The sequence below is a fragment of the Buteo buteo genome, chromosome 23 (assembly GCF_964188355.1).
Source record: "Buteo buteo chromosome 23, bButBut1.hap1.1, whole genome shotgun sequence".
Taxonomy (NCBI): Eukaryota; Metazoa; Chordata; class Aves; order Accipitriformes; family Accipitridae; genus Buteo; species Buteo buteo.
In genome coordinates this window covers 17,407,548-17,432,899 of record NC_134193.1, presented here as the reverse complement: position 1 = coordinate 17,432,899, position 25,352 = coordinate 17,407,548, and the positions used below count along the sequence as shown (strand labels likewise).

At 58.9% G+C, this 25,352-nt stretch overlaps 2 protein-coding genes across 9 annotated transcripts in view; one reads left to right on the top strand and one right to left on the bottom strand.

Moving 5' to 3' along the window:
* Window positions 1-3,588: 3,588 nt before the first annotated feature.
* Window positions 3,589-9,209, top strand: ASB6 (ankyrin repeat and SOCS box containing 6). Of its 3 annotated transcripts, none has more exons than XM_075055190.1 (7): window positions 3,589-3,626; window positions 4,377-4,610; window positions 5,053-5,234; window positions 5,652-5,758; window positions 6,163-6,271; window positions 6,804-6,890; window positions 7,092-9,209. In XM_075055190.1, exons 2-7 carry the CDS (start codon window positions 4,498-4,500, stop codon window positions 7,766-7,768), a joined length of 1,275 nt encoding a protein of 424 aa, XP_074911291.1. In that variant the 5' UTR covers window positions 3,589-3,626; window positions 4,377-4,497; the 3' UTR covers window positions 7,769-9,209. The 3 variants fall into 3 exon arrangements, with proteins under 3 accessions (XP_074911291.1, XP_074911293.1, XP_074911292.1); XM_075055192.1 differs by lacking the exon at window positions 3,589-3,626 and adding an exon at window positions 3,655-3,672; XM_075055191.1 differs by lacking the exon at window positions 3,589-3,626 and having other exon boundaries at window positions 3,904-4,610; window positions 7,092-7,253; window positions 7,344-9,209.
* Window positions 9,210-10,033: 824 nt separating this feature from the next.
* The window catches only part of NTMT1 (N-terminal Xaa-Pro-Lys N-methyltransferase 1), a 124,899-nt gene continuing 109,580 nt past the window's right edge, over window positions 10,034-25,352 (bottom strand). The window contains exons 1-5 of one of the 6 annotated variants that reach the window (XM_075055105.1): window positions 13,553-13,633; window positions 12,444-12,508; window positions 11,429-11,624; window positions 10,952-11,204; window positions 10,034-10,537 (exon numbers count right to left, since the gene is read on the bottom strand). In XM_075055105.1, coding sequence (XP_074911206.1) covers window positions 10,281-10,537; window positions 10,952-11,204; window positions 11,429-11,590 — 672 coding nt within the window. In that variant the 5' untranslated portion in view covers window positions 11,591-11,624; window positions 12,444-12,508; window positions 13,553-13,633 and the 3' untranslated portion in view covers window positions 10,034-10,280. Of the gene's footprint in view, window positions 10,538-10,951; window positions 11,205-11,428; window positions 11,673-12,357; window positions 12,509-13,552; window positions 13,634-25,352 lie in introns of those variants that run through there. The other 5 variants (XM_075055107.1, XM_075055111.1, XM_075055106.1 and 2 more) reach the window with 5 other exon arrangements.

The following is a 25,352-nucleotide window of genomic DNA, read 5'->3' as shown; positions in this document are numbered from 1 at the left end:
GGCCAGAGCCTGCCAGGTTTGCAGTTTGAAGCCCTTGGGATGAATGTGTTTCTGTTTGCCAGTCCTTCCTCTTCCTCTCTTAAAAAAAAAAAAAAAAAAAGATTTTTTTTGGTTATCTCGCTTTGTGTCCTCCTAGGGGTTTCCTGATATTTCTCTCATGCTGTGATAACATCTCACGCTTCCACAGCGTTCACCACGGCACGGATCCGGACGTGCTTTGCCAGCCCCAGCCCTCCTCCTCACCCCCAAAACAGCAGCCGTGGCTGGGGTGGGACGGTGTAGCATCCTTGGAGCACTGCTCGGGCTCGTGCCGCTCCTTTCAGTACCCGGGTGCTCGTTTTCCTTAATATTCCCCAAATCTGGCCCTATGGATATTATCGTGCAGAGAAGCTGGACTGCCTTACCCACATCCCCAATGGGTGGAAGGGTTTTTTTTACGATGGAGATGCACCTCTTCTCCACCGTAAGGAGGATGTACAGAGTAAAGAGATAGTAAGGAGTAGAGTATGGGAGATGGTGGGGGTTTGATGGTGCCTGACTGGCTCTTGTGGCGGGTGGCTGGGGGTCAGTCCCTTCCCCGGTGCTGCCTGCCCCATCTGCTTAAATCGGAGCCATGCCCAGCCCCGTGTCCTGCCTGGGGCTGGGGACCAGAGCATCCCCATCCTGCCCCCCGCACCGAGGGTATCGGGACGGGCAGGCCTCAGGGCAGCGCTGCCCACAGGGGTGACAGCCGGGTGACAGACCTGCTGGAGGAGTCCCCCCATGCCCTGTCCTGAGGGTCCCGGCTAGGAATGGTATTTCTCTATCCGCTGACCAATTCCTCTTTCTCCCTCCATCCCTGCCAGACCCCGAAAGCGCAGCGTGCCCTGGGCTAGCTCCTTTCCTCCTCCTCTCCCCTCCAGCCCTCACAACTCCCCCCGTTCCCTCCTAGCTCCTTGTCTCTGCAGTCGGTGGCATTATAAAACACCCCAGCCAGGCCCTTGGTGAAGGTTTTTTCTCCCAGCTTTCTTATTCCTTCTGTTTCTGCCTCTTTCTCTTGCTCTTTCTTTCTCTCCCTCTCTTTCTTTCCCTGCCAGGAATCCCAGTCCCAGATGAACCAATACTCCGTGGCTCTGCTATTTCCCTTTTATTCCCCCCCTCCTTCAACAGCGAGATGGGAAAAGAGTGAACTGAAAAAAAAAAAAAAAAAAAGAAAGAAAGAAAGAAAGAAAAAAATCAAAGCTGCACATATTGGATCCAGATGTGCTTACAGCCCTTTCCAGCAATTTAATTAAATTCCCCCAGACAGCCAGGAGGATTTCTTAATGATCAAATTTCCCTGGCTTTCCTCCTAAAATGCCCCTCTTTCTTCGGCTGGCTGTTGCTCTGTCTCCCTGATGGATAGCCAACTCGCATTCTTCCTAGTCCGCCCCGCCAAGGCGATGGGGAGGAAGGGGGCAGATCCCGACGCTGTTATTTTAGCCGGGCACTCGAGCACCCCAGCCGACCGCACCAACGATGTCCCTATTTGCAAACCAGATTCTTTCACCCAAGAAATGTGGGGATGGGGAGTCACCTCCCCGGAGGCTGTGGCTCCTGGCACAGCCATGAAAGGACCAAGGCAGGGATGCTCCGGGGAAGGGCTCCCATGTGCCCAGCCCCTCACCTTTCCCTCACCCTCCCACGCTGATGGCCAGGGAAGGGTTTCAGCCCTTGGATCTCGGGGTTTGACACCTCCCAGGGCTGGTTTTGAGCCGGGTTTGGCTCCCCACTGCACCCCCAAAGCCTCCTTTGCAGCCAGGGGGGGTATTGGGGTGGGGGCTCATGGGGGTATGGCTGGGCTGATGGGGCCCTTTGGGGTCACCTCTCATCCCCAGGGCCAACACGGCTGGGGTCAGAGGTGGCAATGGGGTGACCCACTCTCACCAGCCCTCCTTTCCCAGTCAAGGGTGGGGACTGCAGGGGGTGCTCCCCCCAAAATGGTGTCTGATGGAGGGTGGGACCCTGCACAGTCCCCACCAGTGCCACGCAGCTGGGGACAGTGACTGCACCCGGTGCTGCCACCCCAGCTGTGGAGGATCCAGGGTTTTACTGGACCACGGAGGGTTTGGGCTTTACCCAGACCAGGCGGGTCCAGGGTTTGCCCAGCTGCCGGCAGCAGCGAGGAGGCACTCAGGACCGGAGTGAGGGTCTCGGCTGCCCAGCCCACCCGATGTGGGGTCCCCCTGGCCGAGCTGCGCTGGTTTGAAGCCAGCTCATATGGGTACAAAGCATCCTCCATGTGGAGGGAGAAATCCTCACTCCCTTTTGCTCCTCCTGCTGCTTTTCCCCTTCGTTCCCTGCCCAGGGCACTTGGACGGGATTATTTCCACCCCCACTCAGGATGGTACAAGGATGATGCCCCCCCAAACCCCACCCATGGGGGCTACAGGGCTGCAAGGGGGAGGTCCATGCCAGCTGCCCAGCAAGGTGCCACTGCATGGCACCAATTCCCCGTGGCACCAGAGCCAGCAGCCACTCTGCAAAGGACTTGGGACCCACTGCCCTGCCACGAAGGCAGGCTTGGGGCCTGGGGGCTGTGGGCATTGGGGTCCCCCGCCATGACACCCCACTTTGTGTGGGGACGGGAAGGGTTGGGAAGAGGGGGGAGCGTGACAGCATGTCAGAAAAATGCCCAACCGGCACGGCCTCCTCGCCCCCTCTGCCCCCGGGCCACGGCTGCCTGCTGAAATCTGGAAGCGCTCCACCAGAATAAAATAAATACGTAAATAGGAAACCCAAGGCGGCTTCAGTTATTGCCGGTTCTCCATAGCTCCCCACGTCTGGAAATTCCACCAGAATAATCATAAAAATAATGATGATGATAATAATACCAATAAATTCTGGGCTAACGCTTCCTCCAGCAGCTCTTTTGGCAGGAGAGGGTCCGAGTGTGCTGCGGGCAGCAGCCCCCCGAGTTCTGGGGGGGTCGTAGCCACTCCGTGGCACCTCCCCAGCACCCCCAGCCCCTCCTGGGTAAGTATCCCCAGTGGTGGTGGGTGCTCCCGGGTGGGCAGGGTGCTGGTTGGGGAACTGGGCTGGTGCATGAGGTTGCACGAGCACATCACCCACCCACCCCCCACGAGTGGCAGAGCCGGAGCTGAAGCCATCCAGGGCCCTGGGGGGGGGGATGCAGCTACGTGCATAGGTGTGCGTGCGTGCACACCTCGCCTGGGCACTAGCTTGTGCACTTGCGTGGGTGCCTCCGTGTTTGCAGGTGTGCACGGCGCGCGTGCCAGCAGCTGTGCACATCTGGGGGGGGTGGGGGTTGGGAGAAGTTGTGCACGGGTGGGTGCCCGGGGGGTGCCCGTGGACGTTGGGGGGGGGGGGGGTGGGGGGGGGTGGGTGTGCACCGGGGGGGCGGTGCCCGGGCCGGACCCGCCCACGCCGCCCCGCCACCATCGTTCCCGCCCACCTGCCGCGCGCGTTCCCGCGCCCCGCGCGCTCCCGGCGCGCCGCTCCCGGCCGCCTGCTGCCCCCTGCCGGCCGCGTCGCGCCCCGCCCCTAGTGTGACCCCGCCCCGCCGGTGTGGCCCCGCCCCTCCAGTGAGGCCCCGCCCCTCCCGCCACAACCGGCGGCTTCCGCTTCCGGCGGCGGCGCCGGGGAAGGTGAGGGGCGGCGAGTGGTGGCGGTCTCAGCCCCGGGGCGGCTCCTGTGAGGGGAGGGTGGTTGCTGGGGTCTCCGGTTCCCCTTCCCGTGGAGTTTGGGGACCCTGTGGGCACTCCCGGACCTCCGGAGATTCGCTCCGTGGGGTGCGGCGGGGTTAGGGGCCGCTGGGGCCATCCCGGAGGGGTCCTGGCCCTCCCCCCCCCCCCCCGGGGGTGATGAGGGGTTTATAGGCCTCTGCGCTTGCCCCCCGTGGGTCGCGGTGAGATTTAGGGGCTTCTCGGCCCCCTCCCCGGGGTTGCCGCCCTGTGTGCTGGAGGGGTTGGTGGCCCCCACGCTGGCTGCTGGGGGTTGCGGGGGGGTTACGGGGCCCCCGGCCTTGCGGGGGCTGCTCCAGCCCTGCTTTTCCCCCAGGCAGGGGTCTGCTGGTCACAGGCAACCCCGGAGCCCCTCTCCGCTCTGGCTGCCCTCCCCCTGGTACCCCCAGTGTGTGGGGGCTTGCAGCAGAGCCTCTGCAAAGGGGGTTTGCCCTGAGCCTGGGCTCCGCCTAGCGTGTTTTCTTCCTGCGCCCAGATAACTCCAATTTGCGGCTCTGCGTGCGGGAGATAATTGGAATACACCTCCGTGGTGTGTGGGAGGAGAGCATTGCGCTGATCTTTGTTGCCTTTTAGAAATGCATAAGGAGGGAGGGAGGAAGGCTGTGGTTTTTTTCTAAGTGCAAAACTTCTGGAAAGGCTTGTTTGTTTTAAAAGGAAGGAAAAATCCTTTGGAAACCAGGCAGCGCCAGGGTCTGTCCACCAGAGTCCTGCGTGGGGGAAGACACCACTGCCATGCTGGAGGCCCCTGGACAGTCTGTGCGCAGAGCAGAGCACGATGCCTTTCCTGCACGGCTTCCGCAGGATCATCTTCGAGTATCAGCCCCTGGTAGACAAGATCTTGGGGTTGCTGGCGATACAGGATGCGGAACAGCAGAGCACCCTTGAGAGGTAACTAGACGGGGCTGTGAGCAGAGCTTTGGGGCTAAACGCCCATTTGGTGTTTTAGGGGGTGATGGCTGGAGCTCAGTGATGCGGCCGAGGTCAGACACAGCACTGGCTGGGAACAAACCCCAGCTCATCCCACAGACCTTCCTCTTGCTGCTATTCTTTGGGAATGTGGAGGCGGAGCAGAGCAAAGACAGGGACTACGGGTTTTCCCCAGGACCAGCCCTTTCTGGCTGACCTATGGCAGTAAAACCTAAACTGAGGTTCAGCTGTGACCCTGACACTGCTGCTTAACCCTACAGCCAACAGATTAGAGACCTGGTGGTTACATGACAAGAGGGGAGACTAGGGATTTTTCTTATTCTGTGGTGCTACACTGACCCTTGCACACCCCTGAGACATGTGCTGTTCAGCTGATTAACTGGTTGTTTTTGTGTGTCTTAAGCCCTGCCTGTCTGGGCAATGACAGGAGCCAGCTCTCGGCTGTGAGACGAGTCTTGGAGCGGGAGACTCACTCCCCGTTTTATCAGGAAGGTGTGAGCTATGCCTTGCTGAAGGTCACCGAGCTGGGGCTTGTCCCTGCCGCAGAAATCCTCCTGGAGTTTGGAGCTGACCTCAGCTTTGAAGGTAAGGCTGGTGGGAAGGGGACTGGGCCTGGCCAGGAGGAACCAGCTGGTGAGAAGCTGCCCTGGGAGACAGTGATAGCTGGGGCAGAAAGAGAGGGTGCTGCCAGCTCAGATTCCCGCTCCTTGCTGGGATAGCATGGATCTGCCTTGTGGCAGCCCTCGTCCAGCCACAGCGATGGACTGGGGGATGGCCAGGGGCTTGGGGGCCAGTTTGCAGCTTTGAGGGCTTTTGCCGGCTTTTGCCAGAGATGGAGCCATTGCAAAAGCAGGACCTGGGGTGCCTGTGACAGTCCTGTTTTCATGGGCATCACGACATTCTTGGGGCCCTCCCCAGCTGCCTCCTCCTGCTTTTGGTGGGTATTGGGGCTGTTATGGGAAAGCCCTTAGTTCTCTCTGACTCTTGTGTTTTTGTCCTCAGATCCAGTCACTTACTACACCCCCCTGCACATCGCAGTGCTCCGCAACCAGCCGGGCATGGTGGAGCTCCTGGTGCACCACGGGGCCGACATCAACCGGAGAGACCGGGTACAGATTCAGCTGCCTGGGCACAGCCAAGCTGCGCCCCACTGAGGCTTAGCTGCAAGGGATTGGAGTGTGGGGACAGCCCTCCATGCTCCCTACCTCCCACTGCTTCCCCTTGGCGACCTCCTGTGCCTGTTGCCTGTAGCTAGCGTTCTGATGCTGTGGCAGAAGTTCAGGGTGCCTTTGGCCGAGCAAACCTGCCTCTGCCATGGAGCAATAGGTGGGAGAAGGCTGGGGTAGACAAACCTTTCGCTGTGGATACACTGGGGAAGGTTCACTTTGATTTTTGGGGGATGAGTTGAAATATGCTCTTATGCTGGCCATGATGAAGCCCCAGTAGCGACTCTCTGGAGGCACTCACAAATAGTCTTTAATACTTGTGGTTTTTTTCCTCTTGCTCTATGCAGATCCATGAGAGCAGTCCTCTCGACCTGGCCAGTGAGGAGCCCGAGCGGTTGCCATGCCTCCAGCGGCTGCTTCAGCTGGGGGCTGATGTCAATGCAGCTGACAAAAATGGTCTGTGTGCCCCGTCCGGCTCCCCCAGCCCGGGTTCTCCCAGCAGTTGGCCATCATGAGTGGGCTAGAGCAGGGCACGGGGTCCGGGTCTTTCCGTCTTGCTGCTGCAAGTGCTCTCTGGTTACAAACTGGTTTGGAATTTGGGTGCAGGCTGCAGAACCTCCCTGGTGCTCTGTGTTTTCTCTTTGTATGCTGGCTGTGTCAGGTGTAGAAGGGGGCTGAAACCAGCTCCACACAGTCCCTGGGAAAGGGGATGAGGCTGTGCCTCCATACCCCGTGGTGCCCACATGCTCTAAAACTCACTGTACCGTGGCACACATACCCTCTGGGGCCACCACCAGCCCTGCGCGTGTGGCCTGTGACCCTGTCCCCACAGCTGTGCACCATCACGGGGACGGCGGAAGCCTGCAAGAAGTAGAAGGGTTGTCTCTTCACATGTTTGGCCACCTGGTTGGTGGGGTGGATTGTTTTCCTTCCTGCCGTTTGGGGTGTCACCCTATTTTCATCTGACTGACCGATGGCTGCATTGCAGGAAAAACAGCGCTGTTGCATGCCCTGGCCAGCAGTGATGGTGTCCAGATCCACAACACCGAGAGCATCCATCTCCTGTTGGAAGGAGGTGAGGGCAACCTTCTCCCCTCTCTGCACACAATCTCTCCAGGCCTAGCGCTGGCTAATTCTTTGTACAGCACTGGGCACTGCCCTCCCAATTCCTTTATGCTCCCGCTTCAGCAAGAGTAAAGCCCAGCAGTGCCAGAGTTAGCGCTGTCCTGGCCTCATTGTCTGTAATGCCAGTTACATTCTTTGTCCCTTCCTCCAGGTGCAGATGTCAGGGCCACCACCAAAGATGGTGACACTGTCTTCACCTACATTATCTTCCTGCTGGGAGAAATGGTATGCAGCAGCACCGAGGAGGCACAGGTGATCAATCGCTTCTGCTTTCGTGTCACACAGCTGCTGCTGGCCCACGGTGCCAACCCCAGTGAGTGCCCGGCCCCTGAGTCCCTCACCCACCTCTGCTTCAAAAGCTTCAAACGCCACTTCCCACTGCTGCGTTTCTTGCTGGAGTCAGGTGCTGCCTACAACTGCTCCCTCCATGGTCCCTCGTGTTGGTCAGGCTTCCACATCGTCTTCGAGTGCCTCTGCTCACACCTCAGCGTCTCCGAAGATGACAGCTTCTCTACAGACCTCATCCAGAAGGGTCAGACTCTGCTGGAGCTCATGATGGCCAGTTCACAAGCCATCCAGCTGCCCAGCAACTTTGAGGTCAACACCAGCAGCTGTAGGTACCATGGGGAGAAGATCAGGACTCTCTTCTGCTCTCTGAAGCAGCTGGAGCGCTCCCCACAGGCATTGAAACATCTCTGCAGGGTGTTTATTCGGCAGCGCCTTAAACCGTGGCCAGTAGATGTTAAAATCAAGGCTCTACCTCTTCCAGACAGGCTGAAGTGGTACCTCCTCATTGACCACACTGCTGCTGGGCACGAGGACCTCTGAGCCTGACTAATGCCTCTCTCTGTCCTCCCTCCACAGTTGTGGTGCTCCTACAGCCACCACATCTCTGCTCTGGGCCAGTTTTCTCTGCTGCAAGAGGTGTTGCTGTCCACATGCCCATGGCTTGGCCAGTGCTGCCCACAGTGTCCCTCTGTGCTGTGTTTTGGGGGGTATGCTTTTTTGGGCATGATGCCACGTGCACGTCTGTGGAGGCCTCATTGCTCTGGGGCACGTTGTGGGGAGGCAGGCAGAGCCCTGTGGCTCCCTGGGGCTGAAGAAAGCCCCTGGACATTGGGGACCCGGATACTTGGGCAGAGGGCTGGTTTGTGTGGATTTTAAGAAAAGTCCTGGCAGGCTGTGGGGCAGCTGGAGTGGTGTGACTGGACAGGCAGCTTGTCCCTTCTCTTTGCAGCCCTGCCAGGTCTGGGGTGGGTGAAGCAGTGCCTTAGGCGACCGGTGGAGTTGTGAGATGCCTTGGGGTGCTGGGAGGTGTTCCCTGTGCTAGGAGAGTGCTGGCATCAGTGTCCTGGTTTCCTGCCTCTTGTCCTGGTGGTGGGAGCAGCTGTGGTGGAGGCAGGTCCAGCATCTCCCTGTGGATGTGGATGCCTTCCTCGCTCACGTGAGCTTCTGAAACCAGGGGCGAGGGTGAAGGAGAGCAGGGCTGGCAGCGGTGGCTGGCTGTGCTGCACCCTCTGAGTTTCTGCTGGGAGAACCCCATCCTCCCAGCACGGAGGACTGTCCAAGGACATCTCGGAGGTGCTGGGCTCTAAAACAGACAAATGGATGTTTCTCAACTTTGTGGTGCTTTCCCTGTGCAAGGATGAGGAACAGGCAGTTAATTCTGCTGAGAGCCTTGTGCCTCCCTCCCTGTTCCTTTGCTCTTTCCCTTGCTGTCTGTTCCCAGGACGTTGGTCTCCAGTGCCTCCTTCCCAGGAACAAGAAGTTGCAGCAGGACTCGGGGTTTTCTTTCCAAGCTGCTACTGGAAGCTCCAAACTCTGGAGGTCCTGTGTCCCAGCCTTGCCACAGCTGTCTGTGTCTCCCCTTCTAGGCATCTGCTTCCTCGTGACATGCCAAAGACTGGCCACAGGACTGAGCCCCCCACGTTTTTGTTGTTTTGGGTTTTGTTTGTCATGGGGGACAGATGCAGAAGAAGATGAAAAGAGGAAAAAAACCCTATTCTGAGTAGGTACAGTTTATAGCAGGAGGATCTGGGATCCACTGGCAGTTTAGCTGCAGAAGGGTTATCTTTCCCCCATTGCCTTCCTGGCAGCATCTCAGTTTTACCTTCTCCCACCCTGTGGAACTGGAGCTATACATCTTGATGAATTGATGTTTAAAAATAATAATAATAATGTGATCAAATATTCCCCTGGTGTCTGGAATGGGAAATGAGCAATTAAATGAGGCCTTTTGTAATAACGGCAAGGGGCTTGTTTCTTCTGCAGGAGGGATGGGGTGGAGGAGATGGCTCTGCAGGAATGGGTGGAATCACGTGTGAGCTTGGCTAGAGGGACAGGCTGCAGTTGGGGTCTGCCTGTTGGCTCACCCACCTGGCAAACAGTTGTGCCAGTGTTGGCCAAGTTGTGTTGGCTTAGGTTGGCACAAGCCAGTGGCCGGAGTTGGGCAATACGACATGGTTATGGCCAAGGAGGAGATGGGAGTGTTCAAAGCCGGGTGATGGTGTGGGGTGTTGGGAGAGCAGCTGTAGTGTCGCAGCGTTTGAGCGGGAGGTGCTGGGCATTATGTGAGTCTGCGCTAGTGGGCTGGGGGGGGTCGGGGGCAGTTCAGAGCAGGTTCCCCATTAATGCCCAGAGCACACCAGCTCTCTCCCAGGGTTGCAGGGCTTTGTCTGAGTTACCCCTATCCCTGGAGGAGGATGTGGGGGACCCAGGATTGCATCCACCTCCCTTTTTTCTGCACGTGTGGGAGACCTGCTCCTGGGTTTAAAGGAGAGGCCTGCATGAAGTCCCAGAACCTGGTGTTGCCTCCCCAACCCACCCCAGGGAAATGGCAGAGGTTTCTCCCATTTGCCTTGCCCAGCTTGTTGCTGTGAACAGCAGCAAGTTCAAGAGTGGGCAAGGGTCAAACACCCAAGCAAGGAAGGGAGCCCAGACCCTCACAGAGGTGCTCTGAGCTCCTGCTCACTAACAGGAGCCGTGTGTGACTGCGGTCAGCAACCTGCTGGTGCCCACAGAGCAGGCCTCTTGCTCCTGTACAGAGCCCCCAAAGGTGGCATCAAGCCAACGCTGCATCCGACAAAGCCCGCGTGCGGAAGTGCAACAGCAGGAAAATGTATTTGGCAAACACCTCTTTTCACAAACAGCAGCAACTTGGAAGACAAAGCCCCATCCTTGCCACCAGCCCCAGAGAGAGGGAGTCGTGACACCCTCGCTGCCTTCCGCCACCCTGCAGTGAAGGCACGGTCCTCACCCCTCCCGGCCCTGGCAGGAACCACCGTGCTGGCCCGTGCTCTGAGCTGGCCCTGGAGAGACCTTCTCCCACCGCCGGCCGCCCTCATCTCATGGCGAAGGTGTAGACGTGGTAGATCTCATCGGGGAAGTTCTCCTGGCGCTCCTCGGCCAGGAGGTGCAGCCCAGCTCGGCGGATGATCTTACGGACCACGTCCAGGTCCCGGCAGACGCTGCTGTCCACATCGTCCATGATCACGCCCTCCTGAGCCATGTTGTCCTTGATGACCACGATGCCGTTGGGCCGCAGGCCAGCACGGCAACGCTTCAGGAAGTCGGAGAGGTGGTTGTCAGTGAGATGTCCTGGAGGGGCAGAGCAGGGGGGGTTAGAGGGCATGGGGGGATGGGCACAGGAGGAGGGGAGGAGACTGGGAGGTTGCAGTTGGGATCCAGGTGGCCAAATACTGGAGCCGTTTGCAGGTGAAAGCTTTAGTTTGGAGGTTTCCAACTTGTGTCCCACAGGCTCTATCCAACCCCCACCTCTGCCCTGGCCTCCAAGGGCTTGGGGGGAAAAGACTCCATAGTGCAATGCCCTTGTAGTGCCTACGGAGGGTAGGTCCCCAACTCGGCTTCCCACCCGTGCTGTGATGCTCATCTTTAATGCAGACCTCAAGCTCTCCTGCCCAAAGCTCTCCCCAGTGCGTGGGGCACCTGCCCCTTGGGGGAAGCTGGATGGAGGACAGGCTGGCGAGACCCCACAAGCAAAGCAACCCTCACCAATGACCCACTGGATCCAGATGACGTCGTAGGAGTTTGGCTCCGGGCTGAAGTCCTGGAGGCCGCAGCAGAAGTAGTTGCGCACCCGCCTGCCCTCCTCTCCCAGGTAGCTCTTGGCCTTGGTGAGGAAGTCCTCCGTCACGTCCACCATGTCCACCGTCTTGAAGAGGGGCAGCAGCAGCCGCTTGGTGATCCGGCCAATGCCCGCCCCACAGTCCAGAGCACGGGTTGTCCCTGTCCGGTTGGGGCCATCCTGGAACAACAACCATGAGGGGCTGAATCCACTGTGAGGTACCCACAGAGGAGAAATGGGGCAACCATGTGGACAAGACTGGGGTATTGGGGACCCACTGCAGGGCAAAGCTTTCCCAGCACACACGCAACAGAGGATCCCATGGAGCAACTCAGAAGGAAGAGCCCAGCTCTGTGCTGGGAGAAGGATGGGCCTTTGGGAGCATGACAGACCGTGCCACCTACCCGCAGAAACCTCTGCAGGAACTTCCTGGAGCTGTTGATATCGATGCTGGAGATGTGGCCATAGCCTCCCAGCATGCCATCCACCGTGGCGGGCACATCCTTCCAGTACTTCTCTGCTTTGGAGTAAAACTCAAACTCATTCTCCACCACCTCGCTTGTCATGCTGGCTGAGGGGCACGTGCCCGCGCAGGACTCGCTGCTCCTCCAAGACAGGGGAGAAACCACCAGTCAGGTCTGAAAGAGCCGCAGGTGCCAAGTCCCCCCCAATTGGGGAGGCAGGCATCAGCTCTATGAATACCCCAACTTCTATTTATCACCCCTTCCCCCTCCCCAGGACTATTTCAAACCCTAAAAACCTTCAGCTGAGAGCAAGAAGGAACAAAGATCTAAATTCTGGTATTTTCTGGAGATCAACAAGCCCAAAATCCCTTCTTGGGCAGGAATGCCTCAGCCAGACCAGGCATCCCGGAGCCTTGCTCAGCAGTACACCCAGTTATATATTTTTTTTTTTTTTTTAAGACTGACCCACCCTTTTCACCTACTCTGCCACTTCTTCCCCTGTCTTAACGTTTTACAGATTACATGTTTATCTGTGGTGACAGCCCCATCAGTCACCTCCAATTACATGTGGAGTTGCTAAAAGTTATCCTAAGCACCTACCTGAGGATTGTAAATCTCAGCCGTGACCATAAGTTAGATATTTGCAATATAATAAAGTCAAGGTATAATCAGCAATACAAGCTATAAATCCCCCCCAGACATCTCATAATTCAAGCCACTGTGGATTTGATTAACTGCGCTGGGGATTAGAAACTAGATTTAAGGTGGCCGAAGGGTAAATTCAAGGACTTCAAACACCTTTACAAATAAAGAAATATATAGTGTTCGTGGCTTGAATTTGCTGGCAAATATCCCATTAGACACAAAACCTTTTCTATGGCAGCTTAGGCAGTTTCGGTGGCCCTGCGTGGTCTTGAACAGCCCGGGGACGGAGCAGGGGGACGCAGCGTCTCACCTTACAGATCACCGGTTGAAATCCAGTTTGGCTCAGTGAGGGCGGGAGCCAGTCTGCGCAGTGATCTAGGAGAAGAAAAGATGGGATTTTAGTCCCAAATCACTCCTGTGGTCCCGCAAGCGTGCAACAAGGCCTACCGCAGCCCCAGGGAGCTGGAGGTAAGAGCTGCACCAACCCTGCAGGCACCCTCTGGGGTGGTTGGGGGGCTGGAGCTGGTGCTGCCCCATAGCTCAGAAGAGTTGAGGCTATGCCACGGGGGAAGCCAGTGTGTGGAGGGTTTCGGCCCCGCTTCTAAGCAATGCTGCTGGCTGATCTCATGGGTTGGGACCCTGGTTCGCCCTCCTGGCAGTGACACCCTTTCCTTGCCCCCACGTTCGGCTGGGTGACCCCCTGGTGATGTTTTTCAGGGTGTCACAGGCCACCGGCACAGGCTGAGAGCACCCAGCAGGACGACCCTACCCACCAGTGTAGACCCCAGTACCGGCAGCTCCCCGCTGCCACGAAAGGCCCCAAAACGTGGCAGCTCCCCAGCTGACGTGGGGGCAGGTGAAGGCAGGCGCTCGCCCTGCAGCCCCACTGCTGGGAGAAGGTCACACCAGCCCTCCCCTATTTTGGGGTGTGTGTGTGGGGGTCACCCCAGTGTGGGGCCCATTCCCCAATCCCTGGGACTGTTTGAAGGCTGGGGGGGCGGCAGGGAAAGGGGGTGGGTGGGAGGAGGGTTCCCCAGGACGAGCCGGGGAGGGGTGTACCGCCACGGGGGGCAGTGGGGTCCCATCCCGGGGGGTGGGGGGGTGGGAGGGGACGGTTCCTGGTTCAAGGCCTAAACCAACCATTTCCCCGGCACCCCCATCGGGGCTGGGGACACCCCCCTCCCCCCCACCTCCCGCGTTCCAGGGCTGCGGCGTGGGGAGCCCCGCAGGCCTCCGGGCTGCAGCCCTGCCCGTCGCGGGGGGGGGGGGGGGCGAATCCGACCCCGGCAGCTCTCCCGGCCCCCCCACCCCACCGCTGCGGGTACGGAGCGGCCCCGGGGGCGGGGGGGCCCGGTCCCACCCGCTCCCTCAGGCCGGGCGGCCGCGACCCCCAGCTTCACCCCCCCCCCCCCCGGTTACCTCAGCCGGCGGCCGCGCTCTGTCCCCCCACCCCCCCTTCCTCCCGCCCTCTCCTTGACGGGCGGCCGCGGGCACCAACCAGGCGGCGGCGCTCGCGGTGACGTCAGCGTGAGGTCACCTCGGGGGGGCGGGCCCTCTCCCGCTCTCCTACCGGCTGTCCGCGGGGGGGCGCCCCGGTGGGGGCGGGGGGGGGGGGGGTGTGTGTGTCCGCTGTGGGGCGGACTGGGACGAACTGGGATACACTGGGGAGGAGCGCGGCGCAGGGCGGCAGGAGGGTCCCGCCTCGCCGCGGTGCGGGGCTCGGCGCCCCCCCCCCCCAACTTCCCCACGTGTCCCCGTACCGTGTCACGGTGCGACCCCGGCGCTGTCCGCGGGGTCCAGCGGGCCCCCCCCCCCCCGGCCCCTCAGCCTGGCACCGTGGGGCGGTCAGGGAGCCCGGCGGCCGTGGCACCGGGATGGCGGGACCCGGGGCAGGGCGGCGGGGTGGGGGTGAGCAGGACAAGGCAGACGAGGGGCTGTCGGGGTCCGGCTGTGCCCGCTTGCCCCCCGACCCCCGGCTCTGGCTGCTGCTGCCCCGTCCGTATCCCGCCGTTGTCCTCGTCCCGGTGCCGGTCCCGTCCCGCCGCGGCCGCGCGGGGGCGCTGTTGTCCCGCCGTTGCGCCGGCGCCGCCGCGGGAAGTTCGCTGCGTTCGGCGGGGGGGGGGGGGGGGCGGCGGGAACCGGGGAGGGGGGGGGGGCGGAGAAGAGCCGGAGCCGGCCCCGCACATACCCCTGCGCCCACCCCGGCACTGACACCCCACCCGCCCCGCACCGGGCTCCTAACACCCCCCCCGGCACTGACCCCTCACTTATCCATCGCCCCCCCCCTGCGCCCCGGGGAAGGGAGAGGTGGCGGGGGGTGGGCACCGGTCCCGCGGTTCCCAGGCGCCGGTTCCGATTCTCCCGTGTCCCGCCCGGCTCCGTCCTGCCGCGCCAACACGGGGAGCTGAGGCCGGCCGGACTCATCGCAGCTGTGACTCTCTCCGCATTGCCCGGCATGCGGCTGAGACCGGCCCCTTCGGGGCAGCTGCCCCCCTCCCGCCCCCCCCCGTGGTGGTCTCCGGTCGAGGAGCAACAGCCCACCCCGTTGTGTCCCGTCTGTACCCCCAACCGACCCCCCCCCCCGACTCCCGTGGATGGGGACCCGCGACCCCCGAGGCCTTCGGAAAGGGATCGCAGTGGGGACAAGTGACAAATTTGGGTTGGCTGCAGCCACGTCCCTGGGGAAAGGAGGCTGGTGTAGATTCTCTGGTGTCTAATACGGGGTGAGTCCTTCCCTCACCTTCCCCCAGCCCTGGACTTGCACAAAACCTGTAGGAATAAAAAAATCTGCTTGAAATCACCCAAAGCGGTCAGAAGGTAGCAGCAACAGGGACAACACTGCACAGGCACGGGGGAAGCAGGGGTTCGTTCCCACCCAGCCAGCACCCGCTTATACCCCAAAATGCCCTAATGGCCCCAGCAAGGATTTCCTGTCCCCAAAACAGAGCTGCTCACCCCACGGCCATCCAAAAATCCATCACACAACCGGGATGTGGCCTCGGTGCCAGAGCCCCTCACCATCCTTCCACAGTGCCTCTGCGGAAAGCGAAGGGAGACCCCACCTTTGGGCAAGAAGCTGTCACTCTGGGACAGATTTTGGGCACCCAGGCGCCCCGAGTCCCTGTGAAAAGACCCCAGTGCACCGGGGACGGCAGCGACCCAAGGCGGGGGCTGATGGCAGGGGCTGGGAACACACGTTTAGTCGGCTGCGGAGTTGGGGATGCAGCGAGAGCATCTCTGAGAGCAGTGAGCACTGCTTTTACCCCCTTTTGCTTTCCAGATTTTAAGGAAATGAGATCATCTGTCACTGCGGAGGGGACACTGAGCACAGGGCAGCAGGGCCTGGCTGCTCCCGGGATGGGGTGGTGGTTGGGGAGGTGCACGGGGGTGAGCGTCTCCCAGGCACAGGCACCTGAATGACCAAACCCCACCAGTGGCCGCTGCATCGCTCTGGTTGCCACCAGCGTTTTCAAGCAGGCCATGGGCATCCGCGTCCCATCCATGCCACCTATTTCCCATGGGAGCGTGCACTATTTGCTCCCCCTGCTTCTCCAAAAAAGACGTTTTTCTCCTTTTTTTTCACCATACTGCACTGGGGCTCCTGAACATTGTTTCCACTAAGCTCCAGCCACCCCCTCCATCTTTCCCTGCTGCTGAGGCCTTTTGCAGTGGCAGAAAGGGGACAGTTCTTCTGTCCTGTCCCTGCGGCTGGGGGTCCACGTCGGACCCTCAGGTTACAATGAAACCTGCAGCAGTTGCCTTGAACCGGGGACCAATTTTCCTTGTGAAAGTTCCCTTTGATTTTATATTATTATTATTATTATTAAGGCAACAGAGTGTGGCTGAAAATTAAGAGAGGAAAAAGAAATCGGTCGACCGTCCCTCAGCTCACCACACTCCTGAGCCCAGCAAAGGGCTGGGGAAAAAGGTGCCACCACCGAGGACACCCTATTGAGTCCCACTCTCTGCTGGGGAAGGGTCCAGCCTCGGAGCCAGTTTGTGCAAAGCCAAGTCTGCAAAAACGTGGCAGCAGCAACAGCTCCAGCCACGCCGCAGAGCCACCCGCTCCCCTCCTCGGCTCAGCTGCCTCCCCGTGGTCGCTGCTGCCGGGAAATGCTTTTCCTCTGACCAGTTTCAATCTAGTCACTTGGTAATTCCTTCTGCGACGAGACAGAAAACACCCCCCAGACCCCCTTCTCCAGCCCATTTGTTTCCCTGCACACTCTCCTCCTGCTCCCGCTCGCTCGCCCCCTTTCAAGGTAATCACCGGCGCTGCAATTGCTCTTCAGGAATACTTTTTTTTCCTTTTCCCCAGGTGCTTAATCACCCTTATTACCCTTTTCTGATTAATTAATTCTAATTAATTTTGCACTATCATTTTTGAGAAGAGGTGACCAGGACAGCGCATGTTGTTGCAGGTGATTTGCAAGGCAGGTCCTGCAGCGCCGGCACAGCCCTTCTCTCGGCAGCGTTTAACCCAGGTCCGGGTGGGCGCCTGCTGCCCCGTTTGCTGCCATTAATGGCAATTAATAGAGCAATGAAGCATTCCGAGGCCCTGGGAAGAATCCTGAGGTACTTTGCTGGGACCCACGCGGGGTGTTTCCACCTCTTTTGCTCTGCCGAGGCAGTGGGGTTTGACCCCGGCCAAACCTGCCCCTGCGTCCACAGTTGCCCAGCTCCTTCAGCTGTCTCCGCTGTGCCATGGCAAAGACTTGGGAAGTCGGAATAAATCAGGTCAGAGCTTCTCCCCACTCACCAAAAGCAGCCAAGACGCCCAGAGGGGTGGCAGAGACACGGATCCCTTCGTGCCAGCCATGCTCCATCACCTCTCATCTGCCAACATTGGTGCCAGCCCTTTGCCGGGTACCGGCGTCACCTCCGCGTCACCCTGGGGCCTTCAGAGCTGAAACCCAACATGGTTTGGGTGATCCTGCCCTTAAAATAAATACAGATGCCTGGGGGACAGAAGTCATCCGTACTTTGGCCCCAGTGCCCGGCAAGGAGAGGGGATATGGGCTGGGAGGCTGCAGCCACATTTGTGCCCAGGAGGCTTGTCGGGGCTTCCCATGTCCCTGTCACCGGCCACCGGTCGCTGTCCCCAAATGGAGCTGGTTGGGCACTTCTGCTGGCCCAGTGGCTACCCAGCGTGGCTAGGGGCTGGGACCATCCATCCCACCTCACTCCCTCAGCCACTGGCTCTCGCTGGGAGGCTGAAGCATCACCATCAACACTGCTGAAACCCCCCCAGCAGCCCAAAATATCTAAAATGTGTTTATTATACGTAGTGTAATATATGCGATATACTATAACTGTATGCTATACACTAGGTAATAGATAATAGAGTATATATTTATATAAAAATTCTATGAGCTGTGTATAATATTGTGAGTATAACTGTGTATAAGTGTGTGTTTATACACACATATACAGTGTAAATGGACCATTAATGCTTATATAAATACATACGTGTATGTATACAGCATACCATATACACCATACATATATACACATATATTTACACAACAGACAGAGGTATATGGATATAGATATATGCACATGGACATATGCATATATATGCACATGCACAAACATATATATAAAACCCATATTTTTTATATATGTATGTATGGTGTACATGGTATGGTGGGGGGAAGAGGGAGAGAGAGAGCACATACGTATGTGTGTGTGTGTGTGTAGTGCACAGTGAAGCTGTCCTGGCTCTGTGGCCAGTGCGGGACAGCAGGGAGGAAGAGGAGGAAGAGGAAGAAGAGGAGGAAGAGGAGGGAGACACGGAGGAAAGCGCACGGCAGGGAGAAAGAGGGAGAATACAAACTGCTCTGAGTTACAAAAGCTCCCCTCTTTGATTAATTGTACTTTCTGGTTGATAAATGTTACTCATGAGTATAAAATATGCAAAGCACTTAGCAAGTTCACACTGTTTAAAGAACTCAACTAACTAAATTAAAATTCGATGATATGAACGGAGCTGCTGAAGAGCAGCGTGGCAGCGCGCTGTTCGGGGAGCCAGCCCGAGCAGGGAGCCTGCGCCACGGCCACGCATCCCACCCGCGCATCCCTCCCCGGCGAACCGAACCACGCCGGCCCCAGCATGGCAGCACCCAGCCCACGGGAAAGCACCTTGGGCCTGGCTGCAGTGGGTGGTTTTGGCAAGACCGTGGGTGGGGATTTCTCGTGTGGCCCCCCCCGCGCCCCGGCTGGGTCCCTGCGGGGTGGCGAGGGGCTGCGAGGGGCCAGCCCGGAGCATCCTCACCCCACGACTCGGTTCTGCGGTGCTGCCTGCCCGGGACCGTGCTGTGCAGGCAGGGGTGACCCTGGCGCAGGGCTACCTGCCAGCTTAGATGGGGGGGGGGGCTGAATAATTTGCTGTAATTCGCAAGCTCCCACCATTGCGGGTGGCAGCAGCCAAGCGCCCAGCTTCGGTGACCAGGGTGGCTCCCCAGTGGGCCACCCAAACCCGCAGACAGGGGGTTTTCTGGCACTGCTGAGCCCCGATGCAGCACCCCAGCACCCCACCCTGTGTCCCCCCCTGCCCTGAACCCCCGTGTCTCCCATCACACCCCGGTGAGCGTGACACCTCCCTGCACACCCGCAGCCCTGCATCCTTCCAGACCTTCCAAGAAAACCAACTCGGCTCTTTCCAGCTTTCCCGAAATGGCAGCTGAGCACCCTGGGGTGAAGGAGGAGAGCCCTCCTGCCGTGGGAAGGATGGGGGACTCGGTCCCCCCCCCCTCCATGGGGTGTCTGCAGTCCTGCCAGCTCCCACCTCTGCCCTAGCTCACAGGCTGGGGAATGCAGCGGCTCTGGGGAGGGCGCAGGCTGTGCACCGGGAGGGTGCACCGGGAGGGTGCCGTGAACGCAGCGTGCGCGCACCGGGACGCCGCCGTGGGAGGATGCAGCGGGAGCCCTGGGAGGATGCAGCGTGCGCACCGAGGCTTTTCCCCGGATCCCAGTGCGTGGCATGTGCCCGGCTTGCGCTGGCCACGCTCTTCGCCCTCCCGCCCGTCCCAGGCGAGCAGGGCTTGCTGGAGGCGGCTTTGAGCAGCAGCAGCATGTCAGGCAGGTAGCAGCTCTCTCCTGCCTACATCGGAGAGGAGAAAGAACGAGGAAAACCTGGCCTGGATCCGGCCTGACTGGGCACCTGCCTCTCTGGAAAGATTTAGGTGCCCCGCTCGAGAGGTTTAAGCCTGGTCCCAGAGCTGCCCCTAAGCCCCTGGGCACCCCACTGGGACCCACAGGACCCCAAGTCGCCCTCAGCCCGGTTCACAGCACAGGGGTCACAGCCCACTGCAAACCCCTGACTTACCAAACCGCCTCGCAGGCAGGATAAGCCCCCGTGCGCAGCCCCGCTCCCTCCTTCTCCCACCCGCTGCCCTGTGGCCCCAGCACCGGACCCTGCGCCCACCCCCACGGGCAGGAGGTCTCCAGCCCCCCATGCCCTGGGCATGTGCCACAGGCACCGGACCTTCGCATCCTAAAAACTCTATAGCCTAGGCACTGACGGAGCTTCAAGTTCATCATTTTTGTGACGCCAACAAATGCAACCGGCATGTCGGTGCCGATGGGCCAAAATTCTTCACACCTTGCTGCCCAGGGGTATTTCTTCACCTCCTCATCCTCCCAAGCCTCCTCCCAACTCTTTGGCCAAGCCAAGCTCTCAGGGCAAGAAGTCACATGCAGGGGACAGGCAGGCCAGGGGGACTCGACGAGGGGAAAAAGATTTTTTTCCAAACTTAGTCTTCACTGGGCTGATAAATCCTTCTGCAAGGCATGACCCTGCACCCACTCAGCCCTGATGGGGAGAGACTAAAATGACCCACACTTTGCAAAACCTCCTGGGAATTTTTGCCAGGGAGGGATGAGCCGGCATGGCATGGTGAGGCGCGGATGGGGACCCAGCCCCAAACCCAGCCCTGAGCCCCTGGCATGGCCCGTAGCCCCCAGCACATCCTACTGTGGCACAGCCGACGCCGGACTCGGCGGTAGCAAGCCCGTTTATCCTTGCAGCAATCCTTGAGCAATGATTTAGCCCCTATGAACCCACCCGGCCGTAAATCCTGGCACAGACAAGTCTCAAACATTCGTTTCAGGCAACGCAGTTTGTGTCATCTCAGCATTAGCATTTACACTCTTATTAATTAATACTTGTTAAACTGAGACTAAAAATAAAGCGCTCGGCTCCCTGTCTCAGCTAACGCCTCTTTGCCCTCGCCCGGCAGCGCGGCTGGGCTGTGGCAGGCTCAGCACCCGGCTGCTCCTTTCTCCATAGCCAGAAAGCAGGAAAAAAAAAGGGCTGTGTTGAAGCAGGAATCCTGCTAAAGCAAAATTCAACCCTTTCTGCACAGCTTTGGTGGGATGAACTACCCGGCTCAGCTATTGCTAAGGTGTGTGGTAGCATGAGGCTCACCCTAACCTCCACTCCTGCCTGGGACAAGCTGTGGGGTGACGGGGACAGTAGTGCACGCAGGGTTTAACCTTTCTTTTCCGTTCCAGCTTCTGAACTTGTTTTTCTTTTGCTGCTTTTCTTCCTCCTGGGCTGGGCCGGCTTAGTTGCACTTCCCATTCGGAGCTGATTTCATTTCCCATGCGGGACACCCCGGGAGGGCTCGTGTCCAGGAAGGAAATGGTTAAGTGTAGTGGGCACAGGTGGGTTTTTGTGCCTGCACACAGGCAGGCGCTGCCAGCGCTGCCTTCGGTTCAATCCAAAGGGCAGCAGTTGCTGCAAAAGTCCCTTTTCCCTCCACGAGGCTGCTGCCGCCCATCGGCATCCCTTTGGACGCAAAGCCGGTGGCTGCACGTGTGGGTTAGAGCTGCTGCTGGGGGAGCCGTGGAGGAGAGAAGGGCCTGAAATGGGGGTCAAAAAGGCTTTTGGGGAACCCCAGGGGTGAAACCCGGCTGGGTTTGGGCATGGGCAATGGTGCTCCCCCTCCCACTCCAGCCAAGTGTTAAACCCACCAGGCTCCACGTTTCTTCCCTTCCCAATTGCCGGAGCTCTTGGGCCCCCTTCAGATGTCAGCTAAGTAAAAAAAGCAAAGTCTCAGCACAGGCTGCTTCCCACATAGATTACATACATTGCACACGGATCTATAGCACACAGACCTATAGGGCATACAGAGCCCAGGCGCATGGCTGGCACGGGGCCGGCTGGGCAAGGCTGTGCCCACTGTGGCTTCCCGCTGCTTTTGCTGGGGAAGACAGCCTGGTCTGCCATATTTAATAACTTTAAATACTAATACTAATACCAATTTGTTAGTTAACCTTTATTAATGAAAACCCAAAGCCTGCAAATATACATGACTCCAGGAAAAGCCCCGGGTTACCAATCTGCATGACTTTAAACACCAAATCTTGCAAGACTTGGCCATGCCCTTGGCTTGGGTGCTCTTCCCAGAGCCCCTTGGCTTTCATTTTCTGGAAAAGTCCAAGCTTCAGCAGAGCAAAGGTGGAGGCCAGGATCCCACCCTCCTTCGCCTGTGCCGGGGCAGCCCAGCATAGAGCTGGGGGGGCAGAGGGGCTCTCCCAGCCCGGGCTGTGGGATGGAGAAGCTGATGCCCAGGTCCCCTCTGAGCTGGGGTCGGGTACCGGAGCCAGCAGCACCGGTGGTGCTTGGCGATGCTGTGCGGCTCACGCGCATTGGGAGTGAATGTTAATGGTGCCGAGCTCCTGGGAGAAATGATCAAATTCTCTGTATAAAGCGGGGAGGAGAGGAAGGGGAGGGGGAGGAAGGGAAAATAACTCCACAGATTAATTCTGCTGATGAAAATTAAAATCGGGCATCGCCAAACCAACCCCAGAATGAGCTGCTTTGGAGCTACAGCTCAGCCCCAGCCTGGCCGCAGCCACCCTCCAGGGTCGGGTCTGCCCCATCTTTGCTCTTGCTTGTCCCCCGAAAGCCCCCAGATGTGTTAAGCCAGCAGCTCCCTGCATGGGTAAATGTGCTGCAGCTTATGGGGCAGGATCAGGCCCCGGGGCTGGGAGGGGATGGGGTAACCCTGCTGTGAGCATCCTGGCTCGAAGAGGCTTTATCTTAATCTCTGGTGCCTTCACTTCCCCCAGCTTTACCTGCCCAGAGGGCAAGTCGGAGCACCCAGAATTGTGAGATTTGTTTCAATGCCAATGATTAAAAAAAATTAAATGTTGAGGGCTTTTTTTTTTTTTTTTTTAATTAACTTCCTGGGTTTTGAGCCTTTAAAGACTTATTTTTCCCCTCTCTGTGCTCTCTGGCGAGGATGACTCCGAAGGTCCTCCTGGCCTGAAACGAAGGCAGAGACTCAGCAGTGATCACAGGACTCCAGGAGCTGCTGCTTTAAAAAGAAAACCAGCTTTAAAAAGAAAATAAGGTAAGAGTTTGGGAGTGGGCTGTGCCGTGAGCTGCTGCAGGATCCGACCCTCCGGGCTGGCAGCTCCCTCCTGCTCTGCTCCTGTAGGAGCTGGAAAACCTCCTGCAGAGCCCGGGATGTCCCATGGGAGAGACGTGACTCCAGCATTCCCGGGATGGCTCTGGGGGCACAAAGGGACTTTCCTTGGCTTGGAGCACTGTGGGCACGTTGGATGGCACTGAGGAGGGCGCGAGACTCTGTGCTGGGGGGGGACACGGCAAAGCCTCAAGGGTTCATGCTGAGGTTGGGGCTGCAGCAATCCCAGGGGGGCACCCATGGGTGGGACCCCCCTGCACGCCCTGCTCTGCTGCACCCCACCTTCCTGCTCCCCTCCACTACGCCACCAGCCGTCCCCTCTCCCTGGCTGTGATTTCATTTTGATCTCGGGCTGCTTTCCTCCCTCCCTCCATCCCTCCTCCCTCGCTCGCCGCTGCCAAGTCCGCAGGTTCCCGCTGTGACCTTGAGCTGGTTTCTGGAGCTGGTTGTGGGTTTCTTAAAGGAGCCGTGGGGGCTCCCACCACCCCCCCTCTTGCTCCCCCAAACCCCAGCCCAGCCACACACTGGGAGCCCTGGGGACAGGGGGAATTGGGAGCCAGAGCAGGGGGGCCCCCAAGGGCACAAAAATTGCAAGAGGGTGGAAGTGGCCAATTCTGCGGCCACGGAGCCACGGAGGAGGCGTGGGGATGCTTGGGCTAGTGGGTGCATGCACCTCCCAGCATGAAGACAGGTCGGTGGCCCTCAGTGGCAGTGCGGTGGCCCTGAAAGCCCCACAGCCTCCAGCAGTGGCAGGGAGAGCTTGAAAGCAAAGGTGATGCCGGCTGTTCCCAGCTCCTCTCCAAAGCCAAGCCAAGGGGCAGAGGACAGCCCCCCCCCGCCACGGAGACCTGCAGGGTAAAGCCCCCAGTTTCCTTGCTGGAGCACGTGTGTTTGTGTGTGTGCACATGTGTGTGGAAAAACAGCGTGGCTCCCTGGGAAGCTGTCGCTCATACCCAACAGTGGGTGTTGCACATAAACCCCAAATCCCACGAGCATCCCCACGCCCCAGGGCGATGGTGAGCGGTGCCTGGAGTCTCAGCAGGGCAGAAATCCCCCCAAACTGCCCTCAACCCAATTCCTAAAGGCCCCTCAAACCCTCCCAGGAAAATCCTTCTCTGGGTTAAACCTTGCATGGATATGGCATGATCTGGGGGGAACCAGCTCTTGGGCTGAGACTGAGAAGCCAAAAAACATCTCAAAGTGCCAACAGCTCCAGTGTGGACATGCACATGGAGACCCCGCTCCCAGGAGCAGAGGTGTTGTGGAGGTTTTAAGCCATGGTTTAGCTAAGCTGGAGAAACTGAGATTTCTGCCTTGCTTGGCCAGCCCAGGCCATACTAAAAGCTCCATCAGCTGGAGAGGACCCCAATCAATAAGTGCCTTCAAGGCAAGTAATAAAACTTTGAAATTATGCAGGCAGCGCTTGGCACTCCGCAGCAAAGGCGGTGTTTAATTCATGGGGCTGCTCTTGGGGAACCAGGGAGGGGGGGTCTTAAATTAGGGAGAAAGGATGAGGGGCCACACTGCTGCCCTCTGTACTGGGTGTATGGTGCTTGGACGGGCTTGGAAGATCCTGCAGTGACAAACTTACTGCTGAGTCTTCCTCGCTGCAGTGCCCAAGTACAGCAACTCGTCCAAAACCCACTAGAGGTATCAGAGAGATCCAAAGGTGCCCCAGTCTCCACCCTTGTCTGAGCATCTCTTCTCTCGATCCCAGGGAGCTGCTGAGCGCACAGCATCGCTCTTTGCTGCCTTGTGGGTACATGGATCACGGGACCCCACAGATCAGCCTGGGGACCCCAAAACCAAGAGCTACTCTGTGACCTAGGAATGAGCAATACCTTCTGCTCCGGACATGGAGCCCACGGTGGCTCATAACGGCGTGGGAGGGAGCAGGAGGGGATGTTCTCAGCCCCATCTATTATAGATACATATGGGGAAAACTGAGGCATGGTGGGGTTACAGAAGCAGAAGGGATAAAGGATAGTTATGGGAGAAACGCAGCCGGGCTCATGCCCTGGAGCAGACCAACCACCCAGGAGATGAAAACCTAGAGATTTCCCTCCGTATCACTATAAAAATAAGGGGCACATTTGGACCACAAAAAGGCACCAACAGGCCACCAAAGGTCACAGCCCGGTGGCCAGGGCACCCTCCGGAGCCCCTGATCCCACCGAGGAGAGGAGAAACCGCTTCTCTGCCCCCTTCATCCAAGCCGCTGGGACCAACGGTCTCTGCGTGGAGGCAGGTCTGGCTCGCAGGCGACAGGGACGGAAGCGCTCAGGGCTGTCGAGGCAGCACAGGAGGCTCAGCCATTGCCCCCACTGCCACGGGGACAGCTCGGGAAAGCCCGAGCCCGTATCCCACCCAGCGTGGGGACACAGTCCAGCACCATGCTGGGAGGAGGAGGGATGGAGCAGGAGGAGGTGGGAGAGAGGGAAGAAAAGGAGAAAAATGAGTTTTCCTGCTGCCCCAGCGGCGTGGCGATTGATCGGGTGCAGGCTGGTGTGGAGCGGTGCTGAGAGCCTCATTCCCCACCGCCGGCTCACAATTATTGGAAAAAAACCGGCGCTGCTGCTGCAGTGAAATTAGTTATTGATCTCTTGTCTGGGTGACAAGCGCCGCGCTCGGCTGCGGGGCTGCTTTCCCCACCGGCCGGCCCCGCAGCCTCCTCCGCTCGCCCCGCCGGGGCTCAGCATCCCCAGGGCTGTCCTGCGGGTGGAGGTGACAAGCAGGCGACTGGAGGTCTCAGTGCTTGCCCCAGCCTCAAAGCTGCTCCCCAGGGA